The 25946-nt window shown below is 37.9% G+C and overlaps 1 protein-coding gene across 4 annotated transcripts in view; it reads right to left on the bottom strand.

Annotated features, from left to right (window-relative positions):
- The window catches only part of PTPRZ1 (protein tyrosine phosphatase receptor type Z1), a 185670-nt gene that overhangs the window by 16098 nt on the left and 143626 nt on the right, over positions 1–25946 (bottom strand). For 2 of the 4 annotated variants that reach the window (XM_043589350.1, XM_043589353.1), the window contains exons 13-22: positions 24545–24689; positions 16861–16952; positions 14073–14158; positions 11134–11154; positions 10871–10967; positions 6214–6296; positions 4582–4716; positions 3903–4037; positions 2753–2916; positions 747–882 (exon numbers count right to left, since the gene is read on the bottom strand). In XM_043589350.1, coding sequence (XP_043445285.1) covers positions 747–882; positions 2753–2916; positions 3903–4037; positions 4582–4716; positions 6214–6296; positions 10871–10967; positions 11134–11154; positions 14073–14158; positions 16861–16952; positions 24545–24689 — 1094 coding nt within the window. The remainder of the gene's footprint in view (positions 1–746; positions 883–2752; positions 2917–3902; positions 4038–4581; positions 4717–6213; positions 6297–10870; positions 10968–11133; positions 11155–14072; positions 14159–16860; positions 16953–24544; positions 24690–25946) is intronic. The other 2 variants (XM_043589352.1, XM_043589354.1) reach the window with 1 other exon arrangement.

Here is a 25946-nt window from a genome sequence, read left to right as displayed (position 1 = left end):
CATTTATTCACTCTATGCAGGACAAACTTGAGGTGTTTGCTAGCAGGGATGGGCACTGCCTGATCTGCTTCTTTTCTTTCTTTCTTTCTTTTTTTTTAATCTTCTCCGCCATCAGTGTCATTCCAAAGATATTCCCTATTTGGTCACAAAACAGACAAAATGTACCTGGTCCACCTATGACATACAATGCCATTATCTGGTGTTATGGCTTGAATTGTGTCCCCCAAAAAGATATGTCGAAGCCCTAACCCCCCAGTACCTCAGAAGGTGACTGTATTTGTAAATAAGGTCATCGTAGATGTAATTAGTTAAGATGAGGTAGTGACTGTTGTTCTTCCAAGAAAAGGAAATTTGGACACAGAGACAGAAAAGCCAGCCATGTGAAGATGGAGGTAGATATCGAAGTAAGGCTGCTTCATCCAAGCAACACACGGGCTACCAGAAACTCAGACAAGGGAAGATCCTCCCCTAGAAGTTCTGGAGGAAGCATGGCCCTGCGAACACCTTGACTCTGGGCTTTCATCCTCCAGAACTATGAGGCATTAAGGTTCCATTTTTTAAGCCAGCCAGTTGGTAGCACTTTAATATGGGAGCCCTACGAGACTCATCAACCTGGAAAAACAAGGTCAGGTCCATCCAACTTTAGCATTTTAGGGACATTTACAACCCTTAGATAAATCAAAGTATCCTTTTTGGTGGGGGAGGGGGAGAGCAACAAGAACAGAAAGTATCCTTTTTTCTCATACCTCAGTTTGCACCAAATAATTTCTTTGTGAACGAATGTGTTTTAAGAAGCCGAATATGTTGACAGTTCCTTCCTGTTGAATTTGCTGCAACATACTGTCTAGCACAATGTATGTGCCTGTTCTTCCAACTCCAGCACTGAAGAGAGCACAAAAAAGAACCATTTCAATGTCAAGCGCAAAACATAATTTGAAGATAGGTCACTCCTGGCTGTCTTGCAAATTAAAATAATTTTCTTCCCCAAGCCACTGAGCCACATAATAAACAGTTCGGCAATCCAAAAGGGTAAACAGTTTAGCTGTTAAGCATGATGCTTCAAAGAACAAGTAGTTTACTTTTTATTTTTGGCCGTAGGTCGAACTGTAAAATAACCTATTTCTGTTGGAGATTATTTATTTATTTACTTAGAGATTTTTTAAATTTTCAATAATTATATTTATTCCTCATTTATATATTATACAATGAAAACATTATGTACCAGAGCATAGCAACTAGACATTTAATCTGAGAAAACTGAAAGCATCAGCTTCACCCAACCCTGAAAATAAAAGGTCTTGGGGTCTGTATTGCCAGGTAGACATGTTTGTAAAGGTTTTCATATTAATCAGAAAAAGAATTTGATAAGGCTTTCTGCTGAAAATACCATTTCAGCGAGATCGTGAGGACTAAAGCATAACTTCAGTCATTTCTAAAGGGCCATTATCTATGGACTTCTTCAAAGCCTCTACAGGAGGGACAGAATTCATAGGCAGGGATTCTTTTCAAACGCTGCGACAAGTAGAAAGAACTAGAGTGGAAAATTAGCACCTGCTCTGTACAATACCCTGGTCCTTCGCCATTTGCTGAGAAACAATCCCTGACCTTCAGAGCTCTTTTTCTTGCATTTTCCTGTTTCTCTCAGCTTATCATCAGGCTAACAGATGAAAAAACTCAAGACAAGTCTCTCAAACTTTGTCTGAGGGTAAGTCCTGAGATAGGTAATTAGAATGTGTCAGATAAGCTGTATATCAAAGGAAAACACTTGCTTCGGTAAGAGCACAGACACTGCTTTGAGAAAAACACCGTAGACAGAAATCAATTTGATTTGTGTGGTCATAAAGTTTGGCACAGATTCAGCACTCAGTAAATGTTAACTGTTAATTTTATTTTAACTGAAAAATATTAGATTAAAATCGCCGACATATTTTTTTCTCTTTCTTCAAAATACCATTCTTCCTATTCATCAACGTAGTCTTGGAAATAAAGTAATTGGGTAACGATGGGTTGATAATCCCTTGCTATGATATAATAGATAGAAATTGGGAAAATGAGAAAAAGAATTTTGATCCGAAATGATTTAATAGCAACATAAAAGTATTTTGCCAAATTCTTCGCCCTCTATGAGCTTTGGTTTCTCTAATATAAACCTGACATAATAACTCTACAATAGACTGCTAACTCCTAAGAACAGTGGTTATGTCTCAAGCACTTCTTTTTCAAGTTTATTTCTTTTGGGGGGGGGGGGAGAAGATGAGTGGGGGAGGGGCAGAGAGATGGGCGACACAAGATCCAAAGCAGGCTCTGTGCTGACAACAGTGAGCCCCATGCAGGGCTCGAACTCACGAACCGTGAGATCATGACCTGAGCCAAAGTCAGATGCTTAACTGAGCCACCCAGGCGCCCCAAGTCTTAAGCACTCTTATCCCATGACATTATGTTGTAATAAATGTTTAATGACAAAACGCTGTTCCTCCTGTCTCACACATTTAATAAGTTAAAAGTCCAATTCAACAATCAAATAGAATAATAAACATCATAAAAATACCTGGTGCTTTGAAATATTTAGCAATCAGAATCTGAGTCTGGTGCACTCACTCCCCCGTGATCAATACTTTTGAAAATGGGCACGTAGTTTCATTCCCCTTACTTCGTGAAAGCGTTCCAATTTGGCAAAACCTTTGTTCCACGGCTTCCCTTTCTGTCAGCAGAAGCCATTCTGTGGGTTTAGAAACGCACCCCTGAGGCTCACCTGCAGTGGACAACAACAGGCCCCACCGCGTGGTGCTTGGCGTGGGACGCCTTTCTCACAAAGGCCAGCACTGGCAGCGAGTACTCTGGCACTCCCATGTCAGGCCACTGCGTGTAGTGGTACTGTGTCACCACACGCCCATTGGGTCTTCCTTTCTGGGAGCCCTGGAAGAGTTCAGACAGCTTGTAACAGGAACACACACGAATGTGCACGCAGAGAAACACACACATGCACACACATGGGTCCTTAACTATCAACTTGATTTTGGTGGTATATAAAGAGGCAAAAAAAATAATACATCGGCATTTGTGACGGTTAATTTTATGTGTTAACTTGGCTAGGTTATGGTAGTCAGTAGTTTGGTCAAACACCAGCCACACCAGATGTTCCTGTCAAGGTTTGTGTTTTTTTCCAAGACTTTTTTTTTCAAGACTTTTAAAAAATAATCTCTACACCTATCACGGGGCTCGAACTCACAACCCCAAGATCAAGACCTGTATACTCCGCTGACTGAGCCAGCCAGGTGCCTCCCTGTTGTCAAGGTATTTTTTAGGAGTGACTGACATTTAAATTAGTAGACTTCAAGTAAAGCAGATCACAGTCCCTGATGTGAGTACACCCCATCCAATTAACTGAAGGCCTTAAGAACAAAGAATGAGGTTTCCTGAAGGAGGAGGAATTCTCCTTGAGACTAAAATATAAAAACCTTGTCTGAATTTCTGGCATGGAGTCTATTGCTTAAAAAGTCTCTCTCTCTCTCTTAACCTCTCTCTCTCTCTCACGCACACACACATTTTTCTGGAGAACCCTGATTAATGTATCACTGTTTTTTTCTTCCCCTAAAATTTTGATCTCCCCTATTTCTGGTTGCATGTGCAGGTATCACATGGGGAAGGAAGTTTCCCTTGGGCATCAAATCCACTGCAGCCACTGGCACCATGACCAATCTGGCTCCAAAGCCTTGGCTGGCATTTAGAGACTTAGCAGAAACCTTTGGGAATGAGGTGTGGTTATGATAAGAATTCTCAATGCCTTTAGTTATATTATACACAGAGAGAGTTTTAGCCTCCCCTGAGTTGTGTCATCCACGCACTTAAAAAAAGACCAGATGTATCACTCAATTGATGATGACCTTCATTTGTGGACTCACCTTTTTTATCTTTGTGTTTCTCACAGTAAAACTCCTCACAGTATAATAGGAAAGCATTTGCACACTCTTCTGAGTGACCAGAAAGCTCCCGTACTCTTCACTGCCATCGGCAGGCCAATACTGGTCACATTTTCTCTGCAAAAGAGAAAGTAAAAGGCTCACTATAAGTGTTACCCTGAAATCTGGAGAGGTCTGGCACTGGGACAGGAACGGGCTTCCCGGTTCTTTCAAACATTTCCTTTTCTATGTGATGGGGGAGTAGTTTTGGAGGAGACCAGGGACAAAATTACAGAGCTGAGAAACTTGAGATGATCTGGTCCAAACTTCCCCCTTTCAGATGAAGAAATAGAGACCAGATGAACTGAGTCACTACAAAGTCGGGGTTAGAATCCAGCTCCTGTGAATTAAAATCTGTTTTGCTCTACATTGCTTTGCAATGAGCCCCAATTACTTTTTTTTTCACAGTATGAAGAATGCATTTAAGTAGCAGATAGCTTGATTTATAGTGAAACTTTAATTACAAATGTTAAACTCCCCGTTAGCCGTCAAACTTTAACTAGAGAGGAATCCTGATCAGTCTTCATAACCTCACCTGCTTCCTAATGCCGAGCCCATTAAAAGCAACTTAAAGCACTTCTGATTACCATTGTGGGGATGAGATCACAGATTACCTACATACCCTTCCTTTCTCCACGAGGTTTGTTATCATGACGATAACTTCCACGTTATGCTCCCATATCATTCTCCAGAAATCTTCAGCTGTGGATTTCAGTGGGCCTTGGGCAGCAATGTAAGCTTTTGGTCTGTTGTAACCCTGAAGAGACAAATTACAAACATTTTTTACTAAATTGCTCTTTTTATGCCATTTTATTGTGCAATATGTAAGTTTTTAAGGTCAGCATATTTTTTTCCTATAAGAGAAGAACCATAAAAAGTAATCTTGCAATGCTGGAAAATTCGATAGTACTAGCAAAAATAATAATCATTTACCTATGATCTTTGTTAAAAAATATAGAAAGTTCTTTGTGCCTTGGCACAGACACTATTCTCTGCACCTTTAGTCCAAGTACATTTAATCTAAATTAATCTAATCTATTTACTATGCTGGTCTTGAATTGTGTGTATACTGCTTTGAAATGCATATCGGGCATTGGGGCTCAGCTGTCTACAGCAGTCAGGAAGCCTCTGGTTGTCTCCCTACCCTCTCCTTGGCGGTACTAAGCAATGCTAATAACTAATAGCTATCCTTCACTGAGCACCCACTGTTACCTGAGACGGTTTATGAACATGAACCTGCATCCTTAATCTGCATGCATAATGGAAGCGTCATCCTTGATCTGGAGATGAGGAGAAGCTCAGGGGCATTAAGTGGCTTTCCAAGCTTTCATGGCTACCCAGTGACAGGGCTGGGACTCAAAACCAGGTCGAACTCCAAAGCCCACACTGGATCTGCCGTACACATTGCCTCCTCCGGAAGCATGAAGCTCCGCCTCTAACAAAGACACCCTGTATTTTGGGGTGCTCACTTCTTTGAATTAACTGTTCCACACAGCATAAAGCCTGAAGGCAGCTAGACTGCAAGGTCAGTGTCAGGAAAGTAACTGAGCTCCTTTGACATTCAACTGACCACAGTGAAAACCCAGTAAATCAGTCAGTGGTCTGGGGTCCCTGGAGATCGCTAATAAGCCCCACATAGCTGTGTATACTGAGAAGTGCCAGAGATGATAAGGCTGATAAGCAGCTTAGTAATCACATGTCTGCCTTTTAGCCAGGATTACCTTCAGAACTTCTCAGTCAGGATTTATTGATCACCTGCTCCTTACACAATATGGTGCTAGGAACTGTGGGACATTCAAAATAAGCACTAGTCCTGACCCTCACAGTTAAGGAGTTATAAACCTATCCAAATGTCAAATGTGTATGTATATATGTGTACATGTACATATATATATATATATACACACACATATACATATATATACACACATATACACATATATACACACACATATACATGTATATACATATATATATACACATATACATGTACATACATATATATATATATTCTACCTTGAACGTGCATTCCCAGCCTGAATTACCTCTCTCACCTATGAGAGAAAGTACGTATAGGGCTTGAACGTTATTCAATCTGAAATCCTTTAGCTGTGGGATGTCCTACTGCTGATTTGTATTGTTTATTACCTGTCAGATAACATGTATTGAGCACTAGTATAAGTACAGCACAGTGGTGTAATAAATTCATGGTCTAATATAATCTCCATAAACGTCCCAATGGAAGCATGCTTACATCAACATAATTGGCATTGATGTAATCAGTCAGTTTGCCATCTTTCTCAGCAAGTTGTGCAAGCTTAACCCTACTATGATCATCTGTAATAAAAAAAAAGAAAATATTTCACTATAGCATGGATGAATTTTCAGCACAAATGACATTAATGTTTACATAATGGTACATCAAATACAATTAAAATCAATGCAAATATAATTTACTTTCAGTAGGTTTTACGGATTACAGAGGTGACAAATATAACAAGTGCTTCTGCTTTCAACAAGGTTTCTAATGCAGATGATGAGAACAGATATATAGAAAGAACATGTTCAGGTGTCAAGCGTGGTGCAAAGTGTGAGGGGGGCACTTGAAGACAGAGATTGTGTTAGTTTGGGATGATAATAAACGTTTTCATAATGGTTGGAATGCGACATTGGCATCTTAGATGGTTTCCAAAGATGGATCTTGGGGCTGTGAACAGTTGACAGGGAGAGAAGAGTGTTGTGGCATCTTAGAAAGCTAAGGAAGGAAGACAGCATGTGCACTCTGAACTGGAGGCTGGTGGAGGAAGAGAAGGTAGACAGAGAAGGAGAAGGGACTTAGGAAGTTTCTTTGAATGGTTAGAGCAAACAGCTCTTTCAAGGGGACAACCTCAAAGACCTGCTAGTGCACAGCCAGGCAGGAGAATGGCTGCCCAAGAACAGGGCGCATGGGTCCCACACTGTCTATTTAAAGGGGGTGAAAGGTAACTTATACATGGTGTACTAAGGCAATTAAGATATGTTGAAATGAGGAGGTTAAGATTACCTTTGGATCTACAGGGAGATTATATGGACTTGGAGGAGCGATATAATAAGAAAGCAAAGTGTTACTAGCAGGAAAATTGGTAGTTTCATGGGGCAGAATTTATTTATTCTTTTCAAGGATGAAGAAGTGAATACATTGCAAACCATGACAATTAGAGAGACATCCTGATTGTAATGCTTCTGTGACAACAGCAGCTCACCAAGTGCAGGGAATGTATTACAGAAATAGATATATGTGGCAATGGAGAGATGGGCTTGGTGCCAGGCTGACCTGGTGTTTTTGTTTTTTGTATTTTGGTTCTAATACTTTCAGAGGGGTATTACTGGGCAAATTTTCTGGGTTGTTTTTCTTCAAGTCTACAATAGTATCTACAATAGTATTATTGTGCAGGATTATCTTAGGGATTAAATGAACTAATATATTTACAGAGCTAGGCATGAGGAAGGTATACAACAAATGTTAGTCTCCATCCCCTTCTTAATTACCTGGTAGGTGCTTTCTATTTAGCTTGTAGAGGGAATCATTTGATAACTTCACCCTCTCCAAGAAGCAACTGAGTTTTTATGTGCAGCCAGGAGCGTTGCTTTGGTTGAGGGGGACAAACATGAAGCAGAACGTGCTACTAAAACTTTCTAATAAAAATCTGTGTGAGCCCTGTAGGAAGGAAGCAGCATCTGTCCAAACTATTTAAGAAAATGTGATGATTAGGGGTGCCTGGGTGGTTCAGTCAGTTAAGCGTCCGACTTCAGCTCAGGTCATGATCTTACAGTTTGTGGGTTTGGGCCCCGCATCCGGCTCTGTGCTGATAGCTCGGAGCCTGGAGCCTGCTTCGGATTCTGTGTCTCCCTCTCTCTGCCCGTCCCACACTTGTGCTCTCCCTCTGTCACTCAAAAATAAAAAAAAAATGTAAAAAAAAATTTTAAGAAACTGTGATAATTAAATGTTAGTATCTAAAATATATAAAGAACTGACACAACTCAATCCTCCTCCCCCCAAAATGAATAACCCAATTAAAAATGGGCAGAAGACATGAATAGACATTTTTCCAAAGACACAGAGACCCATGAAAAGATGTTCAACATCACTCATCACCAGGGAAATGCAAATCAAAACTACCATGAGATATCACCTCACACCTGTCAGAATGGCTAAAATCAACAACACAAGAAACAACAGGTGTTGGCAAAATGTGGAGAGATGGGAACCCTTCTGTACTGTTGATGGGAATGCAAACTGGTGTGGCCACCATGAAAAACAGTATGGAGGTTCCTCAAAAAGTTAAAAATAGATGGGAATGCAAGCTGGTACAGCCACTCTGGAAAACAGTATGGAGGTTCCTCAAAAAACTAAAAATAGAACTACTCTACGACGCAGCAATTGCACTACTAGGAATTTATCCAAGGGATACAGGTGTGCTGTTTCGAAGGGACACATGCACCCCTATGTTTATAGCAGCACTATCAATAATAGCCAAAGTATGGAAAGAGCCCAAATGTCCATCGATGGATGAATGGAAAAGGAGGTGTGGTATATATATACAATGGAGTATTACGCAGCAATCAAAAAGAATGAAATCTTGCCATTTGCAACTACATGGAATTAGTCAGAGAAAGACAAAAATCATATGACTTCACTAATATGAGAACTTCAAGAGATAAAACAGATGAACATAAGGGAAGGGAAACAAAAATAATATAAAAATAGGGAGGGGGACAAAACAGAAGAGACTCATAAATATGGAGAACAAACTGAGGGTTACTGGAGGGGTTGTGGGAGGGAGGATGGGCTAAATGGGTAAGGGGCATTAAGGAATCTACTCCTGAAATCATTGTTGCACTATATGTTAACTAATTTAGATGTAAATTTAAAAAAATAAAAAATAAAACAAGTTAAAAAAAAAGCATAAAAACAAGTTAAAAATAGAACTACCCTATGATCCAGCAAGAGCACTATTAGGTATTTACCCAAAGGATACAAAAACACTAATTCAAAGGGATACATGCACCCTGATGTTCAAGGCAGCATTATCTACTATAGTGAAATTATGGAAACAACCTAAGTGTCCACTGACTGATGAATGGATAAAGAAGGTATGATATATATACCATATATATATGCTGCCTTGAACATCAGGGTGCATGTATCCCTTTGAATTAGTGTTTTTGTGTGTATGTATACACACACACACACACACACAGATATATATATACATTACACATACATATACATACACACACACACACACACAGGAATATTACTTAGCCATAAAAAAAGAATGAAATCTTGCCATTTGCAATGACATGGACAGACGTAAAGTATTATGCTGAGTAGAGAAAGGCAAATACCATATGATTTCACTCATATGTGAATGTAAGAAACACAACAAAGGAGCAAAGGGAGAGAAAGAGAGAGAGAGACAAGCCAAGAAACAGATTCTTAACTACAGAGAACAAACTGATGGTTACCAGAGGGGAGGTGAGCGGGTGGCGGGGGGGGGGGGGGGGGGAGGGGGGGGGTGAAATAAGTGATGGGGATTAAGGAGAGCACTTGTGATGAGCACCAGGTGTTGTGTTCAAGTGTTGAATCACTCTATCGTACACCTGAAACTAATATTATGCTGTATGTTAACTAACTGGGATGTATATAAAAACTTCTTTAAAAGGGGAGTACGGTTTCTTGGCTTCCAGAACTAGAAAAGAACTGGAATTTAAATAACCAAGCTGGTGTTCATAGGATTCAGGGAGACCCACTGAATATAAAAGGAAGGAGAAAAGGTATAATTTTCAGGGGATGGGATGTGGATGGATTTCAAGAGATGGAGGGGGAATATAAAGAAAATAAAAGGGAACATATGTAAACATGAGGTGCTGTAAGAAGATAGAAGGAAGACTGTAATTTCATAGGAAAAATAGGTAAATTTGCATTAAACAAAAGAGACAGCTGGTCATTGAGGAAAAAAAGAAAGAACAGAGAAGGAAATAAAGGGAAAGAAGGAATAAAAACAATCCAACTAGGGGCCCCTGGTGGTTCAGTTGGTTAAAACGTCCAAATTCGGCTCAGGTCATGATCTCGCAGTTCGTGAGTTCAAGCCCCGCGTCGGGCTCTGTGCTGACAGCTCTGCAGAGCCTGGAGTCTGCTTCGGATTCTGTGTCTCCCTCTCTCTCTGCCCCTCCCCTACTAGTGTGTGCGCTCTCTCTCTCTCTCTCAAAAATAAATAAAACATTAAAAAAAAAAGAAACCAAGTAGCCCTTTGTAGGACCCTGGGATGAATGGCAAGAAAGGGAGGAAAAGGGTAGAAGGAAAAATAAAATCTAAAGAAAATCTCATTTGATTAGTAAACTCACATAGAAGTAAACAGATCTGAAGTGAAAATAGGAACAGGGAATATAAATAATGACAGACACTGTAAGAACAGATTTATAGCCCATCATGTCTGCAGAAAGGCCTGGATTAACATTTCAGTTTGTTTTGTTTACAAGAAACATATCATTGGGGTGCCTGGGTGGCTTAGTCGGTTAAGCGTCTGACTCTTGACTTCAGCTCAGGTCATGATCTCACGGTTCTTGAGTCTGAGCCCCACATCGGGCTCTGTGCTGCCCGTGCGCAGCCTGCTTGGGATTCTGTCTCCCTCTCTCTGCCCTTCCCCTGCTTGTGCTCTCTCTCTCTCTCGAAATAAATAAAAATAAACTTAAAATAAAGAAACCTATCACTAATTGCAATGCTATGTACTGTCTAACAGAAGTCTTACTGCCTGATGCCAAAGCCCCTGACACAGCTCTACTGAGGTCTGCCGTCAGACTGCCAGACAGCGCTGAGTAGCACGAGAGTGACCATGATAATGTCAGGGCTGCATTAAGGAGATACTTACAGGCAACGATATTTATGTAGCGGTTCTTGTGCTTGTTGTCTGGGTGATTGGAGCTGTCTGCTGTGATACCTAAGTCCGCAGTACAGCCCTGCACCTCCTGTAAAGAAATTTATGTATAACATTTTAACACATATCCTTTCAAACAAAGTGCCTTCAAAATATAATGTAGAGGACAAAACAAATTAGTCTATCCCCCCCAATTTTTTTTTACATGTTATAACTATTTCTTGGCTAAAAGAAAATGCAGTGAAATAATGCCTTACCTGGTAAAACTCTTTCAGTGTCTAATGAGGGAATGAATGCCAAAAAAGTAAAGAAATCAAATTCCACAGCACACGACAAATGAGAAAAAAAAGCGTTCATATTAGGTTTACAATGGAAAACTATGATCATGCAATAAATACATTTGTCAAATAGCAACAAAACAGAATGTTTCAAACAGTTGCATGCAAATAGAAACTTCTAACAGTTTGGAACCTTAAAATTATGTAAAAGGAAAAAAATAACACTTTTAAAAGGGTACGGTGGTATAATAATATGATGAATATAAAAAATGCAGATGAGAAAAACCATATATTTGATGGCACATTTTGTTGGATTAGTCAGATTTGCTAATATCCAAATAAAATTTTATTTTGACCACGATAGCACTATTTGAAACTCTGAATTAGTGACACATATATATATATACATTTTATTTATTTAGGGTAATTTTAAAGAGTAAATATCTTCCTATTTGGTGGTCTGTAACAGATTTAGCGTTGTCAGAACATTACAAATTCTTCTAAATTTTTTTTATCACACATATTATATCATTTTGATTTTGATAGCATTACTTTCTACATATTTAATGAGTAGACTTCTTTTTAATTTAAACTTCCATGGGTACAGAAAAATTATTTCTGCCAATTATCTTTTAAAATGAATTAAAATCCTTTTCAGAGATGTTTTCTATCTAAACACATTAGGTAGGAATTTATAATTATTTAGCATTAAGATAATAAGATAAAACCTTTATAATTTTTGAGAAAGTATATAGCCCAAATGTGAATCTGACTTCTCTGCAAATGGCCCAGCCTCTGTCCAGATAACCCTTTAAGGCCTCTTCTACAGCAAGTACAGCAAGCCCTTCTCACTCTAGATTTACAAACAATTTCATGTTATGAACTTAAAAGGCATAGTATTACCAGTTGTTAAACTAATTCTTAAGTTAATGAAACGTTTTCTTGAATCAGACTGTGAGATAAGAGCAATGGAATTAAGAATACAATTTTGAGTAAAAATGTGAGGCTATTTTATTAATTTAATTATGAGCTGCTTCATAATATTGAAAATTATTTTATGGTTGTAAAAACTATGAATCTGCCTTTGTGCATACGTTAGCAGCAAGTTTTATTATAAATTATCTACTTTTCCTCGTGATTTTTAAAATTTGGAAAATTAGATCCTTGACCCATTCTCCCTCTTTCAATTGTGATTTTGTTTCTGAGCCTGATAGTTTCTGTGAGTTAACAAGGTACCACCCACCCTCTAACCTCTATTACAGTAAGAAAAAATAATTTGATGTTTTAAATACGTAATTCTTTATATTATTCCACTTTACTTGGTCATTACCTCACACCGCTATTTCAGTGTAGCTATGACTTAGATTTCTTTTAAAATTAAATGAATTGGCTTCTATTATTTTTAATTTAGTGAAAATATATCACATTTCACTTCTATTTCCTTTGATTTCTTAAAGCTTTCTAACCTACGGCATTTTCCTTCCCTAAATATATCTTGGTTGATGTGACTCCTGGGAAGCAGTTGCGGGGTGCAAGGGGAGAGTGGGACACTCTCTCATCAGGATCAGAGTTCAAAGTGCTTCAGAGCGGGAGGTCCATAGAGCACTTCCGGGTTGAGGGGGAGACAGAAAAGCAATGTGACACTTCTTAGAAGGGAGGGGCCAGAGGGAAGGCTGAAGATCCCTTGCTTTCTGCAATGGAAAATGTAGGTAGGCCACGGAGGCACCTACGTGGTTCCATCTGTTAAGCATCTGACTCTTGTTTTCGGCTCAGGTCATGATCTCACAGTTTGTGGGTTCAAGCCTCAAGTCAAGCTCTGTGCAGATAGTGCAGAGCCTGTTTGGGATACTCTCCCTGCCCTTTCCTCTCTCTCTGTCTCTCAAAATAAATAAATAAACTTAAAAAAATTTGTTTAAAGTATGTATATATGTTTTAAAATCACGGACCTACGTTTGAAACCCAGCACTGCTATTTTTAGAAATTAATTACTTAAACTGAAGCATAATTAACATGTAATGCTATATTATTTTCAGGCGTACAGTACAACGATTCGACAATTCTACACATTACTTGGTGCTCATCACGGTGAGTGGTCTAGCCCTGCTAGTTATGACTTGTTAATTAACTTCTGTGGAAGTTGATTTCATCAGTAGTATGAATAGAAATAAAAACAAATAACTTCTAGAGCTGGGTGAAGACTAAATATAAAAGCATTTAGTACAAGGACTGGCATTATTAAGGAGTGCTGCACAATGGTAACTTTTATTTTTTTGTGGTTGTCATTGTTAACTCTGGGCTTACAGTACCCTGTTTTGAAAAATCTGCTTAACTGAAGGTTCAGTGCGCCATGGTAAATTTGCAGCAAATTTCTCTGCCACTTCTAAATATGAGTATTTTACGGAACATTGCTAGAAAAAGTTTTACTGATTGTGCAGTTGAAATGTTTTTTAGAAATGCATATTTTCTTAAGAAGATGGGACCTTACCTTGTATAATATTTATTACTTGTATTATACCTTGTAAATGAAATGCTTCTGGTGGAAAACTGAGAGTTTATAAGTACTTTGCTTGAAAATCGTGAAATTTAGTAGTTTAGTATAATTTATATAATTTAGGAAATTAAAAAGAATCAGTGTTACTAATTCAGATTAAAAGAAGGATACTGGAATTCTGTACTTTAGGGGAGAAAATTAAAAATGTTTTTTTTTCTACTAGTATGACTTGGTTTTTAAAATGGAAAACCAATTTTCTACATTATATGGTAATCATAACACATCTCTTAAACACATAAGTGATTATGGAACTAGTATTCTTTCTAGAAGTGAAAATAGTTTCAATGTTTTTAGGTCAAGAAATAGCCTACTGCTATTCAATTTACTTTTTTTTGTATTATTTCAAATAAGTTTATTAAAATCATACCTCAAATTCTTCAGTAAACCCACTACTTGCATGTAAGTCTGCAACATGCTTTGGAAAGTGCTTTATTGGAATCGCTCCAACATCATCTAAGTAAATAAAAAACAATTTGTTTGGAAAAGATAATTCAACAGAAAGGAATATGCCTCTTACTTACAAAGATTTATAAAATGCCTTCTTCTAAAGCAACTTCAAAGTTCAAGCATTCCTACAATCCCGAGTGAATCTCAGCATCCAATGAAACATTAAGCAATGGTTACCAAGTTTCTCTGTATTTACTATCAATAACTTGCATTATATAATTCTGATTTGATCACGAATCTCTTTTCCTTTCATACTCTAAAGAAACAAGAATTTTTAACGTTAAATGATAAATTCCACCAAAGCCTCACATCTTATCAAAGGACTGCATCTTTTTATGGATAACATTCTTTGACATGAGTAGAAGTTGCATTTACATTTAATACATTAACACGAATGTGAGTTCTGGGTAAAAAAAAATGCAGAAATAATATATTTTCAATTTTACCAAGAACTAAACATAATATGTGGTATAATTTCAATTTAACATAGTTTAATGTTTTACAGTTATATAGTCAGATGTTTACATTCAAAACATTTTTTATTTTTCTCTACAAATAATAGAAAACATTGACATGCAGACTATTCATTAAGGATAACGTCAAAAACCTTTGGGACTTTTAATATGTAAAATTTCAGGAATTCTTACTTAAAAATATGCTATGTAAACAATGTCATTGGATCTGTTAATTAATTGTGAAGGGGCCAAATTATTTTAACTGGCTCTGTTTTTTCTCTTTCCCTCCTCTGGAAAGACTTTCTTAGATTAAACATATCACTAGTTCACAGTATGCGATTTCACAAGTGATTTCTCTGACAAGGAAACATCAAACACATTTCTCTAGAAACACTTATTTACATCAACAGATGTTCAGCATCTAGGCCCTTTAATATTTTGAAGCTTCAGTTACCAAGAATTTGTTGATTTTTTAAAAAAGTAGAATCCATCTGTTCTCTCCCTTCCGTGAGTGTACCTGAATACTAAAACTGAATTAAGCGTAAGAAACACTAGACAAAGGTGCAAATCTGCCTTCACATCTACGGAAGGATCTTCCCTGGAAGTAGCTTTTATAATTAGACAAGAAAACAGAAATAGCTTGTCACATCTAAATCATCAGTTCTTCTGGTAAAGGTCCTTCAAACCCATAGATATTATCCTGCACACCTAACCTCTTTTCACAAACTGACTACTTTTTATTTACAGTTGTGTATTTTGGTTAGTTCTTTCACAGACTGGTCTGCAAGTGAGTGAGACCAACATATCCAATTTCTGATCGTACATGAAAAGGTGCTTATTTGGGTGATCTGGAGCACAGGTGAAATGAGGAAGTGCCCTTGATCACAACCCTTCTGAGAAGTAGAACAGGAGATTCTGGGTTTCCTGGACAAGGTCCTGATTTGGGATTATTTACTGCTAATAATAAATTACACTGGACTTTGGATATTTCGGATAATATCATGTTAATGTGCTCCCACATGCTGGGGGGAGTCTGTAGAAGAGGTATGTTTGAAAGTGAAGTGAATCAAAATGCAACAGATAACAGAGAGCTGTCAATCTCACAACTCTTAATATGCTGATGAGAAACTGTGCTGTACTCAAATAACTGTACAGAATTTTAACAGAAAAAAACCCAGAAATAAGACAGTGATGGCTAAAGACTCAGAGTGGACAAAAGACGGGAAAGAGCCAAACACTTCTAATTCCTATGCCTGCTGAGAATTACACAGAAATTGCTTCTCTTTGTTTTGTTTTTTATGTTTTTTAAATCACGAGATTTCAGAAAATGACATCTTGTGGAACTTGGGCCTCTAACAATAACCTAAAGAGTATCAATTTAAAAGGAGGTCTCTGTAAAATAGCCACGTTGTCAATTTTTTCCCTTCTATTTTGGTTTGGTGGTTTTCTGTGTCTTTATTTCTTCCTCTATCCTTCAGGGGCTTCCTCCAAAGTTCACATTTTTCTAGGCAATTCCTTTATTGTTACTGCTTTTCATTCTGAAATGTTATGAAATGTTAATTAAATAAGTGTCTGTGATCTTACAGTGTGAACTCCAGGGTCAATGGACGTCTCAGTCAAAATGACCCTGGCTAATTCTTGAGTATTGTTAACCAGGTAAGTTCTGCTAAAAATAGTCGATATTTCCCCAGGTACTCAAACTGTTTGACATTGTGGCTTTAAGTATTTCAGGCAATTACACATTTCTTTGTGCGCTCATGTTTTCCTTCTACCCCACCATTTTACAGTTTTTTTTCTAACATAAGTAAGGGAGATTTTCTCACATAATTTCAGATGATCAGAAGGAAACGAAACTTTATCCTTACTTTTGTTATTTTGTCCTATTCACCCTTACTGCATTGCTTTATCCTGACTTTTGTTGTTCAGGTTTCCATTTAAGTAATGGAAACGACGAAGGTCACCCTTATTCTTAAATAATCCTTTATTGCTATGTTCATGTTAACATTATATCTGAACAGTCTTGAGTTATTTTGCCATATTGTCTACCTGGCTAAGAATGTCCAAAATTAGTGAGAACAAGGCAGAAACCTGGGTGCCTGACACCCGGCTGTAATAAATACTTTGGGCAACTCAGAAGTATTACTCGTCTACGTTAGAGCCATTTACAAAGCACTGCAACAGGGACAAACCTTCCAGCATATGCTTTCCATTCAACATCTACCAGCTACTTATGGTCACACCTTAAGCTATTACCTGAAGTTGGAAAGACAGGTGTTGGAGGTGTGGATATTACTCGAGGGGAGGTACTGTCCTCTAAATAAAAGTGTGCGGTCTGAAAGCATTTCCTGGAAAGAAAAGAAAGCAATTTATGTACTAGCTGCCACAAGACAACTTCTGAGCTGAAAACTGCTTGAAAATTACGACAGAAATCTCCAGAATTAAAACATAAATGGGAATCTGTATTTTACAAAACACAAAGCATTAAAGAATTGTATGGCCTCCAAGTTTATCTCAGTTTTACATGTGCCAGATGCATACGAGTGAGTAGATACCAGACACACGCTGAAAGCAGAGGTGGCATTTGCAGTCGTAGCTGGTACCCAACAGTATTTTGCTAGGATAAGGACACCTCATCACCCTGGTTACTCTCCCACTGTTGCTATATACCAGCAACAGGGGACTGGACCAGAGTGGAAGAGAAACCAGGCCCAGAGTTCTTTTCACTCCATAATTAAGTGACCACACCTTTCTGAGCCATTCAGCTGCTAGGAAAAGGTAGCTATGACTGTGGAAGTGAGATTTGACAGCGGTGATATTTTGATGGACAAGGAAGGCAGCTTTATACTGAGAGCATGAGAATGCAGTAATGACAGAACAAAGTGAGGAAATAATGAGCATGTAACCAAAAACAGGCGTGATTTTCTTTCCAACAGATGCTAGCCTTGTTGATGAGCGTTTTGAGAATGAATATATTTGGAATCAACGACAACTATGACCTACGATGTCACCTGAATCTATTTTCATTCAGATAATAAGAGTAACATCTGGTAAGAGCAGACCACAAACTATTGAGAAGAGCAAAGAACCAACTGCTGCTTTAAACTGATGCAAACCACACTTAATTAAAAAAATTTAGATAATTAAAACTGCTAATGACACTCTTTGATGTGGGTCATTTAATTTATATGAAATGTTATTCATGAGTATTTAAGTTTAACTAGAAATATCTGTGTGAGTAAAGATGCCAATCTCACTTTCCATTTAAGATTCAAGCTACAAGATATTTATCTAATGAGCTTTAACGTAACATTTGTTCTTATGAGGACACACCTCAACTGTAACATTCTTTCAGTAATCAGTTCCCTGTGTAAAATTCTTCAGTGGCTTCCCCAGTGGAATCAGAATGATATTCAGTTATTTCATCAAGGGCTATAAGACCCTCTATGACCTGGTCCCCCACCTGCCTCTGGGGTCCTCTCCAACATCCTCTACTACCAGGCTCAGGCCCACACTGGTCTTCTGCTCCTCCTTCCAAGAGGCTCCATCAATGTCACCTTGGGGCCTTGGCTCTTGACGTTTCTTCTGGCCACCTGCCTCCTTCCCATTGTTTTTGTACTTCCTGTGACAATCCTTCCCTGACCATGGTAACTAAAAGTACCAGCTCATCCCACCACATCACTATTCTTTGGCCTTTTGCCAGCTTTATGGCACTTAGCACTTTCCGAAAATCCTTACTTATGTATTTGTCTTACATGTTTTTAGTTGGTCGTCCCTCATCAGAATGTGAGCCCTGCAAAGGCAAGGTGGTCTGACTTAATGCAGTGTTATGCCTCAGTGCAAAGAACAGCAGTAAGTCCCCCCAAACTTAAAGTTGCCTGTGCCCCAAAATATTTGTTCAATGAATTCACTGCTATGACTAGTATAAAATCATGTAGTTTATTTATAATCTTAATGTCACAAGCAAAAAAACCAAAAAACCAAAAAACAAACCCAAAAAAACAAACAAAAACCAACAGAACCACCCAAAAGCAACAACGTGCATAGTAAGGACTAGCCCCCTGCTGGGATCGTATAAGCCTTTGACAAGAGGACACGATCAAGACAACACAAGCATGTCTTCTAGTGAGAACAGGTGGTACGGGAGGAAGATGACTGCGTGTCGAATCCAATGTCGAGGGGGCCTGAGCCAGGTTCACCTCCTGGAAAGCGGAAAGAGTACAACCGACTAGGAACAATGGGAGGGATGAGGGCCACAGGTCTCGTGCTCAACTGTCCCACTGAAAGTCTCCACTGGAGCCCACGTGAAGCCAGACTAGAGCAGAAACTAGTGGGCAAGTTTGGTAGCATGTTCTGACACAACAGGAAAACACTGGGTTCGATACCTCTTTTAAGATCACAGAGTTAAATCTCTTTGATTCCTCTAAAATGGGGTTATACCAGCTGGTAAAGGGGTTTCTATTTATTTTTCAATGAATCTTAGAGTTGTAAAATGTCTTAAGGAACCTGGTGCAACATCACCACAGACAGAAGAATTTCCTGGACAGCATCTCTGACATAGAAAGATCATCTCCGGTGACAAGGAGTCCTTTATGAGGACACCTTTAGTTGCCACATATTGCTTTCTCGTCCTAACTGAAAACTCCTTCTAAGTACCTCTAAATGGTACTGCAAGAGGAGGCCATCCCATCCCACTGTTAGGCCTCCTGCTGTTATTTTTTTTGGTATCAAGCCAAAAATCTACCTCCCTGTTACTTTGACGTCTTGGCTCTATTTCTGTACCTGACAGGTTTTATTTAGCTAATGGTGCCCAAGATCTTTCAGTACTTACATGCTATCTATCTATGGCCCTCACCCCTTTTGACTTTCTTCTTGAAGTTTATACTCCACAAATACAAACAAGTTGTAGATCTCTAAATATGCCTTGTCCTGTCCTCACTTTCTCCTCCCTGCTTCAAATATGGTTCTCCTGACCAAAATGCCTTACTCACGAGTACTACCTTCCATAAAGGCAGCTCAATGGTATCTTCTCTGTGAAAAAGCCTTTCATTTCTGGGGCACCTGGGTGGCTCAGTTGGTTAAGCATCCAACTCTTAATTTCAGCTCAGGTCATGATCTCACAGTTTGTGAGACTGAGTCCTGTGTTGCGTTCTACGCTGACAGAGCGGAGCCTGCTTGGAAGTCTCTCTCTCTGCCCCTCCCCTGCTCTCTCTTTCTCTCTCTCAAAATAAATGAATCAACTTAAAGCAAAAAAAGCCTCTCATTCCTAAGCTGCCTCTAGCATTCCAGTTTCTCTGTTTTCACTGCACCCAACACAAACTTTGATTCACCTTCACCTTTACAAAGACTATTTTGAAAAATATGTTTAATTAATCCAAGGATGGCCTTCACTTCCTGAACTCTCTGCTAGACGATTTTAAATATTTTTTTTTTTTTTACTGATTGTTAGTTAGGGTAATTATCTTGCAATATATTTGTTTTGTGCCTATATCCTCATTATATTTTTTAAAAGATGGGGCCATGTCTTCTGATTTATGTAAGCCCAACTCTGAAAACAGTGCCAAGGTGTTAATGATTAGATGGATTTCCAGTAGCAAGTAAATCCCACCAACCATAAGTTACTCAGCTGCATCCCAGACTTCTTGACTACCTGTGCTTCAAATGGGATAACTTAAAATCTCAAGATATTTGGGAAGGAGAAGTGAAATATATATAGCTAGAGGAAGATGGATGGATGGACGGGTGGATGGGTGGCTGGCTGGCTGGGTGGATAAGTAGATAGAGGATGGCTCTGAGAAAATGGGAAGAAGGCAGCCCGCATGGAATAGAAAAAGGTAAGTTGAAACTTATTGGTATTAGGGTCTAACATGTTAAATATTCATTGTAGGATCTGGATAAATACCAACTCTACTCTTTTTAGCTATGTAAACAAGTATTTGTTGTTTAAGCAAATAAGTGGTCCAATCGTGTTATTTGCATAACAAAAGAACGCTATAAAATCATACCAAAAAACTTGTAAGTGGGAAAAATCAAAATTAAAATAGTGTAGGATAAAGCTTTGAGGAAAGTCACACGTATTATATTCAGTCCACTTTATAGTGCAGTTCTACCTAGGAAGTGACATTCGACTTAAGAGGCAGCATGGTCATGGGAGGCCTCCATTTTGGGTTGGTAGCTACCCTGCGTGACTCACAAATTTGAATTTCAGACCATGAGAGAATTCATATTGCTCTTCCTCCCTCTCCCCAAAGCCAAAACAACTGTCTATGGGAAGTTCTTTTTTATACTGTTTTTGATGGAGTGCCATTTTGTTGATTATGCCTTTGATAGTTTTTAGCTTTTAACTCTTAAAAAAGCTCTCAAAAATTTGCCCTTTGTCTTCTTTAAAAAGAACTTTTTGAAAATCTTCCTTACTGAAGTCATTTTGTATCTTAGAAACTTACGACTTGGCTCATGTAAATTCTACCTTAAAACATCTGGAAAATAATTTCAGGGCACATTATTTAATGTATGACAAGATTCAATATCTATAGTCCATCTGTTCTGTATAAGCAGTGAATGTCTTCACGTCTATGTGCTAAGTGTTGATAACTATGTCTCTTGCTAATTATCACTCAGCCATAATGAAAAAAGTGATGACTGTTTTAAACTTGTAGACATAGGTCCTATCAATCAATGTTAATCTGATTATTTGATTTACACCTTTTCATCACAGTAAGTATTTGGAATTAAAAGCTAGAAATGTATTTCCATTTTTTGGATCCTTATACAAATATAAAACCATATTTATTCATTATGCTGCATTCATCACAGAAACTCTAAAGAAGCTCGGACTGCAATCTTAAAGATGATCTAGTGAACCTTCCCCCGAAATGGCACAGAGAGGAAAACCAGTTCCCAGGTGGATAAGTGACATGCCCAAGACCACGTAACAAATGCCAGGCAGAAATGGGGAAGGGATCCAGATTTGTTCTGTCTTCCGACTACAACATGCTTTCTCTCAAGGCTTACACAAAACCTCAGGGACCGCTTTGAATTGGGTAAAGAGACAAAGAAAAAAAAAAGACTTATTATACCACTTTACAGTAATTTTTTATCCTAAGAAATTAGATTAGAAAAACATTTAAATATGTCAGCTTGGAAAAACTCATAAGGACCATGTTACTATGAGGACTTTTGTTGGTATGCCATTCTATTTTGAACCTTTCCACACAGGCTGTGCTTTCCACAAAGGTCTAAAGTGTTTCCATACTGGCTAGTGAAATCGTATTGTTTACAAATGGGTCTACATCAAAATTTGAATATATTCACAAAAACCCCGAAGAAGGCACTAATACAGTCATCTTGTGTTGCACCAACTAATACCCCTGGTGTATCCCTGATCTAAAAAGTTACATTTTGAAGTGAATTAATTTCAAATGGATGTGAGGACAGAGGTGTTAAATTTTGAAACGGGTAAGTAAAAGAGTGACAGATTTTATCAGAACGTTTGACAGATAGATATAAAATATATACATAAAATCATCAGAGCGCTAATTTTTTAAGCTAACGCACTCTGTGTTCAAGGTACATAAAGTGTTATTTGTGAGGAAAAGAGAAACATCTTGTTGGTGAAGGTCAAATTAGTATTTTTCAACTAGTAATTTTATCTTTTTTCTCCACATAATACAGATGAGATAATCCATTACTAACAGAAAATAAATACCATTCCAGATTTTAATTTTCCATGAAATATCAAATCATATTAAATAAGACACTTTCAAATCTACAAAAAATAAACTTGAAATACTAAGTAACAAAGATCAAAACTCTCATTTCAATCTTAAGATTGACATTTCTTTCAGAAATTTATTCTAACACTCTTTACTGTGAAGTAGAATTTGGGCTTACTTTCCATCTTATTTAAAAAAATTTTACCTCTAACTCCAAATAACTTCAAACATTGGTTTGCCAGGGAAAATCAGATTAAATATAAGCCAGTAATCTGAACACATCAAGGTTGATAAAAAGTTTGGCCAACAAACCGAGTGGGGAGTATGGAGAAAAGCAATATGAATTCTTGTTGAAAAAACATGTATAAATCATGTACTGTGTTCACGGTACTCTGCTGAGCATGGAATCTTCTGTAGAAAGAGTCATTGGCAATTATAGGAACCAGTGGAGAAAGCAGCTTTGTTTGCATCATGTTATGGACAAAATAGACCACCAACTCACATATGGTAACAAAAGTATTATCTGTTCTCTTACTGCAGTTTACTCTTTTCTGTAAAGTTGTTGGATATGAAATACAGTTGATCATGAAAACATTCTACCTTAGTCCACCTGTGTCCAACTACATGCAACTGCCTGCCCCAGGCCTGTCTCAGACACACCCAGCTTACTCCTGCTTCCTGTTCCTTCCACCTGCTGTGTTCCTGCCTGAAAAGCTGTCTCCTTTGTCTCCACTTTCTGAACCCTATCCAGTGCAAGCCCAGCATTTTACATTTACTCTGCTCATCCTGGCCTATCAAGATTCTTTGTTCCCTGACCACTCTTAACATTAGTGATTTCAGGTGTCGTGTGTATACTTGCGTATAGTAGGTTATACATTTTTCATAGAAAATTCTCAATAAGCATGAATTTCTCAAGGATAGTGACTCTCATTCATTCATCCGTTTTTGATATTTTCCATAGTAGTCAACATGGTACTAAGCACATGAGAAACAGTCCTTAAAAATGGCAAATATTTTTGAATAAACTGAGAGAATATGTTTTAGGATAACACATAAAGAGATAAAGAGTGGCCATATGAGCTTACAGAGAGACATTACTAAACAAAAAGGAATTAATTATAGATCTCCTGAACAAAATTCTCTTTTAAAATGAAGCAATAAATTACAAAGCTAGGATTCCTTATATCATCGTAAAGTTTTTGTTTTTCAAGACACAGTTATAATAGTTATACTGACTTACACTGTTTCTCCAGTAAACTTCCTAATTTGCAGCGTGTTCTGAATGCCATGGGATGGGAAGCTTATGGTGAGTGCAACCATCTTTGTCCTTTAAAAGTTTTAATAGGATACAGGGGTGCCTGGGTGGTTCAGTCAGTTAAGCGTCCAACTCTTGATTCTGGGTCAGGTCATGATCTCACGGTTCCTGAGATGGGGCCCGTGTCGGGCTCTGAACTCATAGTGCAGAATCTACTTGGGATTCTCTCCCTCCCTCTCTCTCTGTCCCTCCCCTGCTTGCACATGTGCACTCTCTCTCTTTCTTTCTCTCTCAAAATAAATAAACATTAAAATCAATAAACAAAAGTTTTAATAGGATATTGATGACAGCAAAACTATATCTTATCCTCAAGGCAAGCTATAATTAACTTCAGAATTCTATGCATCTTAATATAGTCAACTTTATTTTCTAATTATATTAATATTTTAATTGCTTGATTTTTACTCTTGTGTATGGGGCTATCCGTTTTTGCTATTAGCATGCAGCTGATGTGCATCTTGTACAAAATCCACAATTATAAACAAACCATGTTTTTACTATAGCAAAAACTATGTTTTTTCTAAATAATAACTTTTGAAATTGTAACAGCTGGAGCATTTAAGCTGAGAAGCTTAGATTTATGTTAAGTGCTATGATAACATTTGAAGGTTAATTAGATTACTATGAAAGTACAACTGTCAAAATACTGTATTAAATATTAACTAAGCCAGGGTTCCTCCATTTTACCCTTTAATTGTTTCACTGGTGTATGAAAAACAATCAAGTATTATATTATTATGTCTTTGGATTTACAAATTCACCTAATTCATCGTTACCTGGATAAATTAATGGTAGCTCTCAAGGAAAAAGAATGTGAATATGCTTTGAAGAACTTTCAGGTAAAACAAAAAAAAAAACACAGGCAAAATCTGAGCTCTATGAAATACATTTCTAAAACAAGCATTCAACTTACCTCCAGTAGATGAGAATACCCACAAGAACCACTAGACAGATAAAAGTCAGGGCTGACACGATCACGAGGGGTATAACTGCCTTCTTCTCGGATTCCAACCCCTCAGCTAGACCAATACGAGATTCATGGCTACTATTACTGGCCTCTGTAGTCAGAGAAAATCGAGAGAGTTGATATTTAAGCTTAAGGAAAAGGCACAACATTTTTCAACTGAGTATTTGCAACCTTCATTGTTGTTATTTTCCTTTAAAATTTCAAATCTATGACACAAAGAATGTCTATGATTATAAGCCAATTTGAGTAAAACAAAGCTTAAAAAGTAAGGCTGAAGAACTTAGAATGTCCCAACAGAGATGAGCACCTAGGGACGGGTGCTGTGGCAGGAAGTGAGCATAATATTGCCTTGAAAAGCTTGTTAAAAGGGAAATAGAAGTATTAAAATAAGAAAATAAAAGAAGTATTAAAATAAGTTTTTAAATAAAATAGCCAGGAAAAATAATGCTACTTACTGTACCATATATAATCTTGAGTTTCCAAACTTAATCTGAATACAAGGTTTCTAATCCTGCAATTAAATAAATAGCTAGGAGCAATTAATAATTTCATGAAGAGAGAATCTTAGGAAAACCTTCTTACATTAGGATAGCCATTCACCCAGAAAACTATTTACATTGTAAATATAGGTTGCTTTTGAAGTGTTACTTTGAATGCCTTTCTTATCAACTATTTTTCTCTATCAAAAAAAAAAAAAATACGGGGTGCCTGGGTGGCTTAGTCAGTTAATCATCTGATCTCGGTTTCAGCTCAGGTTTTGATCTTGTGAGTTCGAGCCCTGCACTGGGCACCATACTGATCATGTGGAGCCTGCTTGGGATTCTCTCTCTCCCTCTCTCTCGGCCCCTCCCCTGCTTGCACACACTCACGCTCTCAAAATAGATAAATGAACTTAAAAAAAAAAAAAGAAAAATACTATTGCTGGGAACTGAAGGAGTACATGGGTTGAAGAAATTCTTTTCAAATATGCAAGTGTAAATTATGGAAAAGCTTAAGGTCTGTTCTTGGGTTAATTTCAAAAGATGGAAAATGACTCTATCTGTGACCAGTTGGGTGCATTATTATTCTAGCACTTTCAAAATCATTGCAACTGGAGCTCACCTTCCAAGTTGTTCAAAAGAGTTTCAGAACTTCAGTGTATCAGTGGCCAGTCACAATGCTTCCCTTCTACACTGAGGTGTGTGCAGGGGGGAAGCACGACAAGGGCACATCAGAACTGCTCTGCCATGGTGACATACTGACACTGTTGCAAAGTAAAAGCCCTCATCGCATCCACCTGCAGAAGTTCTGGACGAGCTCTTTAAGTAGAACATTTCAGTTCCCCACGAGAGTCTACATTGCTTTCTAC

This window comes from Prionailurus bengalensis, chromosome A2, assembly GCF_016509475.1.
Source record: "Prionailurus bengalensis isolate Pbe53 chromosome A2, Fcat_Pben_1.1_paternal_pri, whole genome shotgun sequence".
Lineage (NCBI taxonomy): Eukaryota > Metazoa > Chordata > Mammalia > Carnivora > Felidae > Prionailurus > Prionailurus bengalensis.
Note: the sequence above shows the minus strand (reverse complement) of the source record. Positions and strands in the feature narration are given on the sequence as shown.